Genomic DNA, 15751 nt, shown 5'->3' with positions numbered 1-15751 from the left:
TTGAGAATTACCTACCTTTACCTGTATATGCCTTTACAATCATCTTAAAAGAGAAAATATTTATTTTTGACATTGTGTAGATTATATGAATTACTCATTTCTGAATGCAATTTCTGTATTTCGATAATTTATTTACGTTCATAGTAGATGGTAAACCGGAAGTTGCGCATATCGTAATAATATAAATGCCGGTCAGTTCAACAACGTGGGTGAAGACCAACAACATTAATCGGCGTGGTAATACAACGTAAGTACAAGCTTTAAGACAGATCTTCCTAGTCTCAAACCATTGATAAATTTTACTAAATCGATTCTTACCTAAAATCAATTGAATGAAGGTGATATTAATTTATGTTCGCATTTGTTTATTATGACTCTTCCTCGACTTGCCCCTTTCAATTCAATTTTAAATAAGCAGTGTGCTTTTGTGCCTGTGTCTTTTTAAATTTATACCAGCTCTGACATCTCTAATCAGTGAAAAAACAGTTAACTGGATTTTACTCATAAACATTTCTGAACTAAGCTCGGAGTTTGAATAGTACCATAACCCCATTATTTTGGATTAACTTTGAAGTACATGTATGACATCTGGTGCAAAGACAACATGGACGCCTGCACAGCTAAAGGTCACCAAATGTCATCCAGGTCTTGTCATTACAATCCATTCATTTTTACATAGTTTTTGTTATTATTTTATATTCTATTATTATTATTTTAAGTTTTCACTTGGTTTGAAAAGCATGAACTTTGTTATTCTTTTGAATAAAATAAGCCTTATTGTATAATGATATTTCAGTAAAACATGCCAAGTAAAAGGAGCAGTGTGCAGTCAGCCAAACCAACTGAAAAGAGGGGAAGAAAAAGGGTCATTTCTACAGTAAAAGAAAATGGAACTGTCATTGAAGAGACAGCCAAAAGAATAAAAGGTTTTTAATATTATAAATTATGTTTGTAAATTATTAGTGTTTGCTTCCCATTTTTGATCTTGAACAATTTATAGTTTCAGTATTTCTAAAAACAATAAAATTCTGTAAAAATTAATATGTGATGTGAAATATTTCTTATTTTCAAAGTTTCAAAACACTTGAGTAGGATTTAATTAGCAAGCAGGTACTGTTGTTGTAATTAATATTTTATTTTATAATTTTTCATAATTTTTATTATTATTTTAGTATTTCACAGAAGTCACAGAACAGAGAAAGGTTTAGTTTTAACACTTGGGGAGGGCGATGTCGGCCAGCTGGGTTTGGGGGAAGACGTGTTTGAGAGGAAAAGACCAGGAAAAGTAGATCTGCCTCCAAATGTTATACAAATTGTGGCAGGAGGAATGCATACAGTTTGCTTGACAGAGGAGGGAGAGGTAAGCATGAAAAAAATTATATTTAAGATAGCAGTGACTATTAGCTATTCCAGAGGCTAAGATGTCCAAATCTATTAACCTGAAAGAGTTATTGCAGTCATTAAGCAGTTTTTTGAAATATTAAAATTATTGAAATAGCTCTCCAGGGTTTCCCCCTTGCAAAGAAGAAAAAGAATGCTTAAAGTTTCAATATTTTTTTATTCCAGGTGTAGTTATAAGGAAAACATATAGTAACATGTAATTTCTAATGCAATAACTTTAAGAGCGTTATAAACAGTCTTGATGTTCTCTGTTCAGGTTTACACATTTGGCTGTAATGATGATGGCTCTCTGGGTAGAGATACATCAGAAGAAGGGTCCGAGGCTTCCCCAGCTAAAGTTACGGACCTCCCATATAAGATTGTCCAAGTCAGTGCAGGGGACAGTCACACCGCTGCCCTCGCAGAAGACGGGAAAGTTTATGCCTGGGGGAATTTCAGGGTGAGCTTACTCTTTCACTAGATAAAGTTAATTGACAGAGAAATTAAAATAGAAAAGGAAGGAACTTCTGTTTTGAATTAAATCGATGTATTAGTTTTGTGATGTTTAAGAGAAAGACATTTATAAGTTGGCTGACAGTTTTATATAGCTATTGAAATCGTGTTTGTGCTCAAATAAAATTTAAATGGTATTGAAGTTTGTTTGTTTGAAGGTATTTATTGTTGTGGTATTTCTTGTTCATCAGAGTTTAAGAGCAGTATTTTCTTCATTCAATGTTTTTTTCATTTCATGTCTTTATTACAGGATGCGAGTGGTTCTATAGGTCTCACAGTAGAGGGTCCCCAGCAGAGGCCCATTGAAATCAACCTGGACAGTGCTGTGGTGAAGATTGTCTCTGGTAGTGACCACTTAGTCTGTCTGGGAGAGGATGGAATCATTTACACTTTAGGTAAACCAGGAACTATTCTGAATAGAGAAATACCGTCAGGGTTATAGTTTAGTTCAGAAAGTCTGTGTTTTATGTAGGCTTTATGTGAATGTGTATTCAAAACTGTACACAAGATGATTATTTTCTTCATAGTAACCAATTAGTAGAGTTCTGAGTTTTAAGTTAGTATCAGAAGTTTATTATTATTACTAATTTTCCATTCTATTTATGTATTAATTTAGTTTTATTTACTCATTTATTTATCTTCTTTGACTATTATATTCTGACACTGGTGTGTAATGTATTACCAGGCAATGCAGAGCAGGGACAGCTAGGAAGAGTGGCAGAATGCTTTGCTAGTCGGGGTGGTAGAAAAGGTTTAGGTAGGTAAACAATTGATGCAGGGCATGTAAATAAATAGAAATAAAAATGTGCACAAAATTACCCGAAAGAACCCTTTGAAAATAGTTTGAGCCCTTTGTCAGAAAGAATGCAAGAGTGCCTTGTTTAAATTGGTTAGGAGGAGACAAGCACGTCAAAGGCATTTGAAAAAAGGCCAGAAAAAACAGTTGACATAATTAGGAGACACAATTGGTTTTACCCAGGTCATTTCCTCCTATTTCAGATTTTATTCTCAGTCCCGGTGTTGTCCACTGTAAGAGGATCCGTGGACAGGGCAAGGTGGTTTTCTCAGACATATGGGCGGGTACCTATGTCACCTTTGCTCAGATCAAACAGTCTGGGGAAATCTACGGCTGGGGCTTGAACAACTACTACCAGTTAGGTAAGGATGAGGGTGAAAGTGTTACTGTTGATGTTTTCTTTAACATGTAATATGCAGCCGTGCAGACGTACAAGTTGTAGATTTCAAATTCTCCTGTTTATTTGCAAATGAGCAATTTCCACAGCAGGTTCTGTGAAATCCAAACCTTATGCTTGTTAATAATGTGTTTATGTTAATGGGAATTGTTGACAAAAGAACAAAAAGTTTTCTTTTAATCATTTTTAATAAGAACAAAAAAGAAAATCCAGGGATTTTTTTTGCTTTTTTTGGATGGATACAAAAATAATTATGGAATAAAGGAAGACACATGAAGCATGTTTAGATGTAACATAAGTACAGATGGGAAAAAAACATTTCAGTTCTGAAAAGGAATCTGTTTTGTGACCCATGTTATAATAATGTATTATATTGTCTTCCACCAGGAGTTGATGACATGCAGAATAGGTTCGTCCCCGAGAAGTTGGAATCTTTCTCATTTTCCAAAGACTGGAAGACAATTCAAGGAGGTCAACATCACACAGTGGCTATAGATGGGTCAGGTAAGAAAAGAATTACTAGTACAGGGAGGTCAACATCATACTGTGGCTATAGATGGGTCAGGTAAGAAAAGAATTACTAGTACAGGGAGGTCAACATCACACTGTGGCTATAGATGGGTCAGGTAAGAAAAGAATTACTAGAACAGGGAGGTCAACATCATACTGTGGCTATAGATGGGTCAGGTAAGACAAGAATTACTAGTACAGGGAGGTCAACATCACACTGTGGCTATAGATGGGTCAGGTAAGGGAATGCATGAAATGTAGTTTGTGGTTTTTACCCTTCAGATTGTCCCTGTGGCCACAAATGAAGATGTTGTACTGACAACAGTAGTAGGATGTTTTACATTTGGTTCATGGCACTGCAACATTTTTCCTGGAGTTTTTTAATCTTGTCAAGTTAGTGTATACATGTTTTGCCAAAATACTGACAGTAAATAACATTGAAAAAAGAAAAAAAAAACAATTTTTAATTATACTAAAACTTACAAAGATTTTTCTAAGATTTTCCACTTTTTTGGCTGAATGTAAATCTTTCTATCTGCAGGAAAAGTGTACACAATGGGACGGTCCACATACGGCAGACTTGGGCTCGGGGAAAACAATCACGAAGAGAAAATGGTGCCAACATTAGTGCAAACTTTATCAGGAAAGGGCTGTGTGGATGTGGCTGCCGGGGGCTCTGTGTCATTTGCTGTAACAGGGAAAGGTGAGAAGCACATTAGAAGTTTCCTCTTAATTGTACCTACACAGACCCTCTTTTTCTTGCTATTTTTAAACCACATTACACTAACATTTTGCATATTTTCAGAATTGTTTGGTAATAATTCTCTTAAAAATAAATGACTTAGCAATACCCTAACGACAATGTCTATTCACAGAGGCCAAAATTGACTTTTTACATACATTTAGAGTAAATTTTAACTAAGAATTAGCAGAAAGTCTATTTTGTAATACACTGAGATATTTATATATTTCTATCCTATATGATAAATATCTGTTTCAATGGAAGTTTGATATTTTGATATAATCTATTTAATTGTAATTTTGCCAACTTCCCCAGGTGAGATCTTCTCTTGGGGCATGGGCACCAGTAAACAGCTTGGAGCAGGAGACGAAGAGGAAGATCTCTGGGAACCCACACAGATGCAAGGAAAACAACTAGAAGACAGGTATGGTTGGAAACAGAACATTTGTTTCTTATTGTGGAATAAATACTTGAGGAATACTTGATAATGAAATGACTATTAATTTTTAGTAAAGTCATAGCATTTTTTAATTGTGGAACATTTTCTTTTTATTGGTAAGATGAAAAAGTGGATTTATATTTATGAAAGTGATGTTCACATTCAGTTCAGTAGAAGTTATGACAGTTGGATGAAATTATTCATAAAGAGTAAATAAATAAAAAGTAAATATTACATTGCAATGTTAAAGTCTTTACTTGATGTTATGAAGTGTCATTAGTTCCCCAGTTCAAGATTAGTGTTAATGATTGCAATTTAGGATTGTTGCTTTTTTATTCAGCAAGTCCTATAGTAAGTTAATTTTTTTTTCTATGTATGTTATAATATAACAATGTTATAAGTGGGTCACAAGTTGTTCTCTGTTCTCCAGGTCAGCGTTGATGGTGTCTGCAGGGGGTCAGCACACCGTGGTACTGGTCAAAAATAACTCTTAACACTCCAAGACAACGAGACCAACAGCTGTTCAGTCCCTGCCATTGTGATACCTATAGACTTGAAACTTTGATACTTGCTCATCAAGAAGCTGATTTCATTTTGGAGTAAACCTTTTCAACGAACTGTTACCGAGAAAGCTAGGATATTTTGATTATGTATAAGTAATTACTGAAGCTAGAAATATTGTGAATTAGACAGGTGCCTGAGCTGAAAAAACTAGCTTCAACGATTTGGTAAAATTCTTGCTTTTATTATATTATTTGTCTAGTTCCACGATACTGTACAAGGTCCATTATATGGTAGTAGACATTATAAAATATGAGTGACTTAATAAGTTATAGTTGGAATTTATAGTTTAATTGAAGGGTAGTGTAGTAAATCCACAGGGCTGAAGCCAAGGCTGCATATTGAAAAAGTGATTTATAGAAACTGAAATTCCTGGTCATTTTATATTGTACAGAGGCAGTGATATAATTATAGCACCTGTAAAGAGATGAGAGACATACTGTGCGTGATTTAAAAAGAATTTAAGATTAATTCTCTATATTTGTAAACAAACAATTGATATAGTGTTGTCACATGTTCTGTGCCGGCATGGCGGTAGTGTAGATAGTGAAGTATCAAAGAAGAGCATTATTTTAATGAAGAAAGCCATTGATTCATAGTGTAAATAGTTCAGTCTCATCAGAACGCCAGTTTTAATGTCTGTTCATACTGGAAGTCCTTATAATACTTTATACTACTTTCGCATTTTACTTTGACCAAGATTTTAATTTTTGGACTACTATTATTGTTGCTACAAGCAAATGCAATATTTATTATGATAGATTATATAGAAAATCACTTGCACTGGTTTCTTTCTTCGTATGATTTTCTTTGTGTGAGAAATCATTGTATCATTTTATTTTAATGGCATAATAAAAACAGTAGCCACCCGAGTTTGAAATTGTTATGTATTCATCGTATTGATCCAAAATACTACACATGAACGTAATAATGCAAGTTGTTAGTGTACTACTTTTCACGGTGATCAGCTGCTGATGGTACTCTATTTTTGATCAAGTAAGATATCAACATTTTTGAAAAACGAGACGATTTATCGACAGGCTGTGTTAGAGAAGGTTTGTTGCAGCTATACAATGCGGAAATGATTCTGTAGTTTTCTATTTGATATAAGCTGCAGATATTTGGTGGGATAACTGTGTGCATCATTATATTTATTTGAAGCACACAGGAACTTGGCTAGTTTGGTTTTCAAGCACTACGGAAGCAATAGACGACACTTGGTTGTTATTTGCACGACGATGACTATGCATATTGAAGCAATGCATTCTATATTATGTGTTAAGTTCCACCTTTATTCTTTACGTCATCAAATTATGTCAAAACGTGACCTGGTTTTTATGTCATGGTGAGATGCAATTTAACTATTGTTGGCGGTAAGACAGGGAGTGATTTTTTATGTATCGAAATATAACACATATATACCATGTGTAAAATATCGAAATCATATTTGTTGTGAAGCATGTATCAGATACCGTGTTTTTAGTGAATAAGGCGACGATGACGTGAAACCTAAACATCAAAGTGTCGAAGGTGCCATCAAATTCAAAGTTATTTTTCACAGACTATCTCTCGCCAGATATTTGCTCCTGGTGTAGTTGACCGGAAAAACCTCAAAAGCTTTATATTTAAGATGCGCATTCGTCTAAAACACTGCATTCTATAACAATTTTGACCTAATTTTTATTCTTATTATTATTCTTATTAATTTTCTCATGTTTGTATTTGTTTGCGCTTGATCTACTTTTTGATGGCTTTTATTTTTTTCACGTTAGCCAGTTGGGATGTTTTTGAACCATATATTTTGCTTTAAATACTATTCAATAACAAAACTTTTAAATAAAAAGGTTTGTCAATGCCTTCTAATAACAACTGCCCCCACCCTCCCGTGCGATAGGATGAACCCTGATGCGTAGGCGGTTACTCAGGTTATGTTGTCCGACATAATACCCAGGACACGATTTTCCCATACAAGTCTTGCTGATCGCTGTTTGCATTGGGAATGTGTTCAATATGCCATTTATTGAATTTGTACTTTTAAAAACAAACGTTGGTCTATTCTTAGAATTTAAAATCATTGAAAACCTTCGCATCCTGTTTCAAGCGTTCTTTGAGATCCTGTGAAGACGTAAGAGTGACGCTGCACATCCGTAATGAACAATGTTCCGCGTTTGTTTGGTCAGTCTTATTATCACATCTGTGGGCAGCGTTAGTCAGAGAGGTCTTTTTTCATGACGCTGCGTTTTAATGTTGTTTTAAAACAGGAAGCGGATCAATTTGACATTACTTATACACGGCAAAGGGCCTATTGGTATTTGATAAGTATTTTCTGCAGTATAGAAGCTTATTCACACTCCGACTTTTTGGTTTATTTAACGTGAAACTTAATTCCAAGGACAGGTGCGTCATGCCTGGACAGCTTGTTAACCTAAATGTTGACGTGGCTTCCAGGCCCCGGTTCCCTTATTTAAACCTGGGACTGATACTGTATCTCTTCATCTTACGAAATAAAAGCAAACATCTGGCGAAGTTTCACATCATAAGACCTCGCGTCGCCCACTGCTCTGGAAGAAAATGTTGCGGTTATTGGTTCCTCTGTGTCTGGTGGTCAGTGTTGTCCGCGGCCACTCGTGGCTGGTTTGTACCGACTACCTGGAGGAGAACGGGCACTACTACAAGCCGGACATATGCAGAGCTTATCCAAGAGCGGCCAACAGATATGCTGCAAAAGATCGTAAGTAACTGATATAATTATTGTGCTGTCCGCATTGCGATGTTGCACAACAATGATTTAATTTCGTTCTGTTATGAAAAAGATGAAAATGAGTTAAATGCCCTTGCCTGTCAACATTGGAAGACTCTGTTAAGTGTAAAAGATGTTGAACAGTTCAAATCACAATTGAAGCAAAGATAATTATCCACATGTATCAGGGCAAAAAAAGTCTTAATTAAAATTGCCGAAGGACACTGCCAGGTTTGGTTGTTTTCAGTTAAAATGTACCGGGTCTGTTATAAAGGAGAGAGACTGTATTAGACAGCTAGCTACGATATTCCAGTAGATGGCAGTACAGGTACATGTGTATATCCCGTGACGTTTAGGGCGCTGATTTGATAGTCTAGGTTATATTTAATCTGAGATTAACGCCTTTTTATTGTTATCAATATATCATTCTTTATTGGTTCCAGTGCATATTACGAAGGTAATAATATAACAATACGATACATTTACGTTATAATAATGACATTTGCTATTCTTTAATGAAGATACATTTACATACATTATCCGACTAGTAATAAATATTTGACCTTTGGAAACTGCAAGACATGCATGTAGCACGTAAATTGCTTCTATAATAAAGATACATTTACGTGTATTGTAAGATTAATAATCTACATTTGACCATTGAATACTGCAAGAAATGAAGTATTTAAATGGTTTCAAAATGCAAATAAAACGTGTTTGTTATCCCCGTATGTTCAGATCATACAGATTTCATGTTCAGGTTACTCTGTGGCAATCAGTAGGTAGATGTGCTTTTATTTTACCGTCCTGTCAAAATAGTTTTATTTTAAATAGCCTGCAATGAATGCTGGTCCCAATATTGGAAAAAAAAAACCACCTAGCACCTCTAAAATATCCTAAAGTTATTAATAAAAATTTGGCATAATCAGTTTTACTCTAATCAGCGTGTTCTTTCTAAAATAAGACAAAAATGTTGATGCAATCGTCAGCTTTGATGACGTTTAATCTGTAATTATTTTTATTGTCCAGTGGCGTTTGGCACAGATACTGGCTTCAACTACAACCCCAAGGAAAACCAGGTGTGCAGAGAACCCCGAAATGACCAGGTCCACTACCCTGCTGGCTACCACATCGCTGTCTACTACCCCGGTCAGCGTGTGGTACTGGTCCACCCTATGAAGGTGAGCATCTCTACTGCAATATGGTACTGGTCCACCCTATGAAGGTGAGCATCTCTACTGTAATGTGGTACTGGTCCACCCTATGAAGGTGAGCATCTCTACTGTAATGTGGTACTGGTCCACCCTATGAAGGTGAGCATCTCTACTGTAATGTGGTACTGGTCCACCCTATGAAGGTGAGCATCTCTACTGTAATGTGGTACTGGTCCACCCTATGAAGGTGAACATCTCTACCACAATGTGGTACTGGTCCACCCTATGAAGGTGAGCATCTCTACTGTAATGTGGTACTGGTCCACCCTATGAAGGTGAGCATCTCTACTGTAATGTGGTACTGGTCCACCCTATGAAGGTGAGCATCTCTACTGCAATGTGGTACACCCTAAGACAGGATATGGTAACATTTTCCATTTCTTTTTTGCATCCCAACCCCAGGTAAAATATTTTACTGAATGAATAGCGCACACTCCCCCCCCCCCCTCCACACACACACACAAGAAAAGTGACACACACACACATACAAGCAAACGCGCATACACACGCACACACAAACACACACACACACACACACACACACACACACACACTAATGTCACTTAACATTTACTTTCTAAGGGCTAGTTACATATGTATACTTGTATATATACCTGTACGGAGCATCATCACTCTATGGATCATGTTTCTACAATGTCTTCACCCCCAGAACCACGGCGCTGACTTGGAGTGCACCAACCCATGGATACCAGACAACGCCAACAAAATCTTCTTCTCCAGCGGCAACACCGACCCGGCCCTCTCAGTTCTCAGGAAGAACCTGTTGGTAGATCTGGGCGTGTCCCCCGTGGGTCAGGGGGCGGACACACAGACTTACCCCAAGCAGGGCTACCAGAACGCCCCCAAGTTCTGCGAGGGCACAGATAAAGCGATGGGGACATTTGCATTTGATTTCCCTAAGATGCCAGCAGGTCTGAGATCAATTAGAAAAACTAGATATACCATTTTTGAGAAACTATAACTTTACTTTACATTGATTTTTAATGAGCCAACATTACATAGAAAGTGGGAATGATTTCACTGATACTTGCAGACAATTAACTTTTTTATAATTCCACTGCAAATCTAAAGACATTTAGGGTATAATCACATTCTTGTATTAGTAGGTATCCAGTGACCTTAAGTATTTACAAAACGAAGCGTATCTTTTAATAATAAGCAACAATATGTGAATTCACAGGTATTTATGTTTTGACAGGGCGTTACACCTTCGTGTGGGAGTGGGAGTTTAACAAGAATTCCTTCTACACTAGTTGTTGGGAGGCAGATGTGGTTGACACCAAGAGCGAAAGGGACGCCATATTGAGGCAAAGAGGACTTTCCACCAATGACCCAAGTGAGTGGGATCTTGATGGCCGAGTCTCAATCATATCGCCACAAAACTCCCCACCTCCCTCACCGCTTTGGAAGCCAAGTCTTTAATAATGTTTTCTCTTTGTTGCCTTGGACATTCTAAGTTTTTCTGATAAGTTTTTTCCTTCATGTCACCCTGCATACATACAGTTACCTGCAGATGTAAAATGTTCCGACTTCCAGCTATTATGTTTGTATGGTTATCCCAGCAATCACTGAACATTATTAGAACGTTACGCTAACGTTACGCAAACGTTCTGGTAACGTTCTAATCAGATTCTGTAGCTGGTTAGCTGACATAGCGACAGTTTTACCCAATGGGTGATAATGTGAGTCCTACTGTAAAGGGAAATGTCTTACTAGGCAACTTGAAAATTAATGAATAATAAATAGAAATAATAGCTGTATTATTCCTGAGGTGGTACAATAAGCATAGCTGTAAAACAAGATTTTCTTTCTTTCTTTCTTTCTTTCTTTCTTTCTTTCTTTCTTTTTTTAACCAGGCAACCTGGCTGGAGTGAAGGTCCCTGTGTCCGGGTATGGGCAGTACAAACCCCCAACTGGAACACAGGCCCCTGTCACCCCAAGGCCAGTAGACCCCTCTAAACCAGCTGTCACTGTGGTTACTGGGAAACCCCTCCTCCCGGCAATAGATGGCGCTTGGGGGCCTTGGAAAGCCTGGGGCAAATGCTCGGCCACCTGCGGAACTGGAGTGAGCGTTTACATACGTTTCCAATCGTAGTTCTAGAATTAAGTCCAAAATACAAAACTTAAACAGTTTCAAAACATTCATTTTTCCTTTATTTGTAATTCCCTATCATGTTCTATCTTTATCTATTTTAGCGTGTTTTAATGAAAAACGTAGTTCCCACTGAGCTGTAAGTTTATGTAAAGTAGTTTTAAGGAACATTGAAGAACCAGATTGGTCAAATTACTTTACCAACTGACCAAGAGTGATTTATAGTATTTCTTTTATTCTGTAGACTGAACGCCGCGTTCGTTTCTGTGACAGCCCCGCCCCTCAGAACGGTGGCAGCATGTGTGTCGGCAGTGACGAGGAGACGCGGCCCTGTGACGCCGGCGTCTGTCCCCAAACTTCTCTTACAGGTGAGTTGTTGTACAGGGTGTGTGAGACGGGGGAGGGGGGTTCTCTGACAGCTGGGGTGTATAAGGTATATTGTAGGTCGAGGGTGGGGGGAGGCAACGGCACTTTAATTCACTCCTTTATTAAATTGTTGAATCCGTAATTGAAATATCTGTCGGTGACATGCTTGCTGTTTGCTGTTGTATTGACAAAAATTATGTTTGGAAAATTTCGAAGAACGTACTTTTAGACCCGTCTCATTGCAACAGAGCGTTAATTTAGCGTTTGTGCTACAAATTGCTGTGGTAGCGTTCGTGTAGCCAGTTCAAGGCAATGCTGTGTCTTTTCCATCTGTCGGAGAAAATCGTATTGCTGCCAACATTTCACACCCAATTAAAGCACACAGAAAAGGACTCAGCAGGTCGTGGTACAGCAGCTGAAGCATATATCATGATCCAAGGTGCGCTGTCAGTTATCATGCTTCTGACGAATCTTGATTTAGTGTGATAAAGAAATGCTCTCAAAAGACATAAAATGAGGGTTAAAAAAGGCGTAGTGATCATACGTTTCCGTTTGAAATTTAACCCGGAAATTGGACTATAGAACAGCTGTGTGGATTCAAGTCACGTATGTCCTAGAAATTCGCTTCTCTACACATAGATATGTATTTCTTAGGAGTTATGAAAACACGTCAATTCCTGAATCATGAAGTCCCGAGATTGCATTTTTTATGTTTGTTTAAATGTTCCAATTTTGACAGATGATTCATAAAATGGTCCACCACTAGGTGTTAGGTTTATTTAAAATATTAGTCAAAACTACGGTATTTTCCTGACAGTACCTTAGTATAATCAATCAAGGCGGATGTCATTAGGCAATGCGTGCTTAATTAGCGAATCTTGTCCCCGGATGATGCCTAGATATTGAAGTCAAAACTTCACAGAGGGCACGGTACGGTAATTCTGAAGAACAGAACAGGCAAAACACTGACACGGCCATCCATTCAGACATTTGTGACACGGAAAAACAGGAAAGATTAATCAGGATTCATGTCTTTTTAATTTGGCGTGTCAATGTCTTCCCGTAATTCCCCAAATAGTCTTTTAGAAGACATAGCCGACCTGAACGAGGAGATAGTTATGCCCGTTCTTAAGTTCACTTTTGATGCATGGACAAACACAGAGCGTATTATCCTAAAAGATGGGTTTAGTAGGATTCCCCGATTTTAGCTTCTGGACTAACTATTCTGATTTTGTTCCCCCCAACCAAAAGTTTTGGTAATTGAAAATTCCATATACAGAAGACGATTTATTTCTCAGTACAAGCCAATTATAGCCGAGTAGTTTGGTAAGAACTGGCTTCGCGTGTCGCTCACGCCATTTTACATTAAAGGAATTAGGAACGCTGCAGACTGTGTGGGAGAGGCAGGGACTAATCTCCTTAAACCAGACCCTGATTTGATTCATGTTTGATTTTCCTATAAATCCGTTCACCAACTTGTGAAAAATATGTATGCTGTATGCCAAGATCTCAAAAGGGGTTTAGTAGTGAGAAAACTGTAAGACGTCAAATGATATAATCCCCCGTGACAATTGATAATCATATCGTAAATTGAAGGTCTCTTATTATTATTATTATTATTATTATTATTATTATTATTATTTAGAAGTCAAGGTAGATAAGAGAGATAAAGGTTTATTTATATAAAATATACAATATCGGGAATAAATCGCCCTGGAAAAGTGTCGTTTATTAAAAAACTGTAAAGCTGCCTGGTTCACTTGCCTGGTTCACTTATATTTCAATTACATGGTGACGTAGAGAACAGCCGGCAATGATGTAACATCTGAGATAAGTTAATTTATGTTGCAGATTTGCAGGTAAATATTCCCTCTAGCTGGGACACTGGTACCAATGGCCTCATCATGCTACCAAACCCCAAACCGACTGGAAACTGGAAAGTGATCCTTAAACTGCCCTGTGATGTCCAGAACCTTAACGTACGTATTCTGCAGCGCGTGCCTGTGTGCGTGCGTATTTGTGTGCATGGGCGCGTTCATTTTCGATCGGAAGTCTGAGCAACAAAGAATAAAAGAAAATAAGGCATAAAAATTGCTTTTTTTATGTTAAGTTAATCTTTTTTCTTTTCTTCGTTTTTCGTTTTTCATGAAGTCATCTTAGATCAGTTTTATAACGTATTGTATATAACACTGTATATTTGTCCCTAGGTCTGGCATGGAAATGACGTCACCACGGCCGAGCACCGTGCTAGAGGAGTGTTTGCTATTAACCAGAGCGGATGGATGCTGGACAAACCCGATATTGGCTTCACTGCCTTCTACAGCGGCACTTGTCAGATGAAGGGCATTAAGGCATCAATTGAGTCCTAGGATGGATATTGTTATTTCCCTTTTTGTTGAAATTTACCTTCAAAATTGGTAAATTTTGTTTTTCACTACATGTATTCCTGATTTTACGTCATCATACAATGCAGAATAAATTTGAATACATCTTCTGTTTGTGGTCTGCGTTTTTGATTATGGAATGTCAGTTGACGTGACAGTCACAGAAGGCGTGATGTACATTCTGAATTAAGGGAAAGGGGAATTAATGACCGTGTTGTTATTTATGAAAACGCCTCATAAATTCTAGATTAAATATGTCACAGCTTGCTCTAATGTCGTTCGCCTTGCGGGTGATTTTAATCTCTGCAAAATACATTTCTGTAACCTAATGAAAATGTCATTTATTGTCATGCGAACTTAATGCAAATTTATTCAATTAATCAAGTGCTTTCCTCAACAAATCTGTTTTATTTTGCTGTATCGCGGTTTCTTGGTGACATGTCAGCAGGCAGACTGGAAAACCCGCTCTGATACACGATTAATACACTGAACTGTCAGCTCAATTTGAAAACTCTTATTTGGACAAGGTTGAATCCTCGAACAATGAGATCAACAAGTAAGGTGATATAGGATCGCTGCATGATTTGCCACTGGCGTCCATATTTATTGGAGAACAAACTGACCACGCCCGCAATCATGACCAGGAGGAAACTTCCGGTCAATAAGGCACCACTCTGGACTCAAGGAAGAAAGACCGTACGGATCACACTAAAATGAATGTGTAGATCAAAAAACACATTTTGTTTGTCAAATATGAACTCAAATAAACCTTCACATCCTCCGAGGGTGGCAATTGGAAAGGTTGGATTATAGATAATTGAACAGCAAGGCAGTAATTACATTTTCTATGGTTCTTTCTTCTTCACGGGACGTTACCTGTCGAAGAATAATTTTCTAGGAATTAATTATAAACGGCTGCGTGGTTAAATCAATGTATAGTTAAAGATTATCCTGTGGCTTGGAGACTGTAATTGGTTCAGCTGTTAAAAATCTTGCTTGTTAAACATCTCGACCCTCCAACTTCCCCAGGGACGCCGTTTTAAGCCACACGGTTTACTCATATTTTACAGGGCTCTCTATTATCAGAGGTCATTGTTATTGCCTTAATACCTGTCTTTTAGATCAAATTGAATAAAAAAATGACATGTAATTCAAATTGATGGGAATGATGAGATAACTGAAATCTTGCCTTGACGGCAAGAAATCATGTCGTGCAAACATATAGTCGCACTTTATAAAACATTTGTGAACATAAAATGAAAAAGGTTTCCAGATTATGATTGAAAGACAAGCTTTTTTGGGCATCGTTTTCTATTCATGAAATTTGATTCAAAACTATTAAGCGTTGAATGATGGGTCAATATAATGTTTAAAGATAGAAAAGCACGTACGGCCGAGAGCACATGTGAGAGCAAGAGGCCCCGGTAGTCAAATTAAGTGATCAGAATAACCCAGCGTTTACCGTGAGTGGAATACACAAAATTTACACTTGCTTCATCTGTTGCCTATTTGTTTTCCTATGAACCGTTAACAAAGAAAAGTTAGTATGAATGTCAGTTATAGATACTTATCAATCAACATCGATTTTTTGCACCC

At 37.4% G+C, this 15751-nt stretch overlaps 2 protein-coding genes across 6 annotated transcripts; both read left to right on the top strand.

The window, feature by feature from the left end:
* Positions 1 to 60: 60 nt before the first annotated feature.
* Positions 61 to 6210, top strand: LOC106157483 (regulator of chromosome condensation). 4 transcript variants are annotated; one of them, XM_086995429.1, is made up of 12 exons: positions 61 to 247; positions 797 to 926; positions 1173 to 1360; positions 1658 to 1840; positions 2144 to 2288; positions 2579 to 2650; positions 2893 to 3051; positions 3474 to 3557; positions 3802 to 3834; positions 4138 to 4299; positions 4654 to 4762; positions 5208 to 6210. In XM_086995429.1, the coding sequence occupies exons 2-12, from the start codon at positions 803 to 805 to the stop codon at positions 5269 to 5271; spliced, it is 1323 nt and encodes a 440-aa protein (XP_086851555.1). In that variant the 5' UTR covers positions 61 to 247; positions 797 to 802; the 3' UTR covers positions 5272 to 6210. The 4 variants fall into 4 exon arrangements, with proteins under 4 accessions (XP_086851555.1, XP_086851563.1, XP_086851539.1 ...); XM_086995437.1 differs by lacking the exon at positions 3802 to 3834 and adding an exon at positions 3680 to 3712; XM_086995413.1 differs by lacking the exon at positions 3802 to 3834 and adding an exon at positions 3619 to 3651.
* Positions 6211 to 7750: 1540 nt separating this feature from the next.
* LOC106174046 (uncharacterized) lies at positions 7751 to 14265 on the top strand. 2 transcript variants are annotated; one of them, XM_013555422.2, is made up of 8 exons: positions 7751 to 8069; positions 9108 to 9259; positions 9963 to 10224; positions 10512 to 10649; positions 11170 to 11378; positions 11650 to 11773; positions 13623 to 13750; positions 13979 to 14265. In XM_013555422.2, the coding sequence occupies exons 1-8, from the start codon at positions 7910 to 7912 to the stop codon at positions 14138 to 14140; spliced, it is 1335 nt and encodes a 444-aa protein (XP_013410876.2). In that variant the 5' UTR covers positions 7751 to 7909; the 3' UTR covers positions 14141 to 14265. The 2 variants fall into 2 exon arrangements, with proteins under 2 accessions (XP_013410876.2, XP_086851529.1); XM_086995403.1 differs by lacking the exons at positions 7751 to 8069; positions 9108 to 9259 and adding an exon at positions 9487 to 9611.
* The last annotated feature ends 1486 nt before the right edge of the window (positions 14266 to 15751 follow it).

The sequence above is a fragment of the Lingula anatina genome, chromosome 1, assembly GCF_051362555.1.
Source record: "Lingula anatina isolate TDL-2025a chromosome 1, LinAna3.0, whole genome shotgun sequence".
In the NCBI taxonomy this organism is placed as follows: domain Eukaryota; kingdom Metazoa; phylum Brachiopoda; class Lingulata; order Lingulida; family Lingulidae; genus Lingula; species Lingula anatina.
Note: the sequence above shows the minus strand (reverse complement) of the source record. Positions and strands in the feature narration are given on the sequence as shown.

Bases quoted from the DNA above. Each gene is read 5' to 3' on its own strand.
- LOC106174046 (XM_013555422.2), top strand. From the start codon at position 7,910: ATGTTGCGGTTATTGGTTCCTCTGTGTCTGGTGGTCAGTGTTGTCCGC. The intron at 8,070-9,107 runs GTAAGTAACTGA...TTTATTGTCCAG, and splicing joins CAGATATGCTGCAAAAGATC to TGGCGTTTGGCACAGATACT. The intron at 11,379-11,649 runs GTGAGCGTTTAC...TTTATTCTGTAG, and splicing joins CGGCCACCTGCGGAACTGGA to ACTGAACGCCGCGTTCGTTT.
- LOC106157483 (XM_086995429.1), top strand. From the start codon at position 803: ATGCCAAGTAAAAGGAGCAGTGTGCAGTCAGCCAAACCAACTGAAAAG. The intron at 927-1,172 runs GTTTTTAATATT...TTATTATTTTAG, and splicing joins GACAGCCAAAAGAATAAAAG to TATTTCACAGAAGTCACAGA. The intron at 3,558-3,801 runs GTCAACATCACA...TAGTACAGGGAG, and splicing joins CTGGAAGACAATTCAAGGAG to GTCAACATCACACTGTGGCT.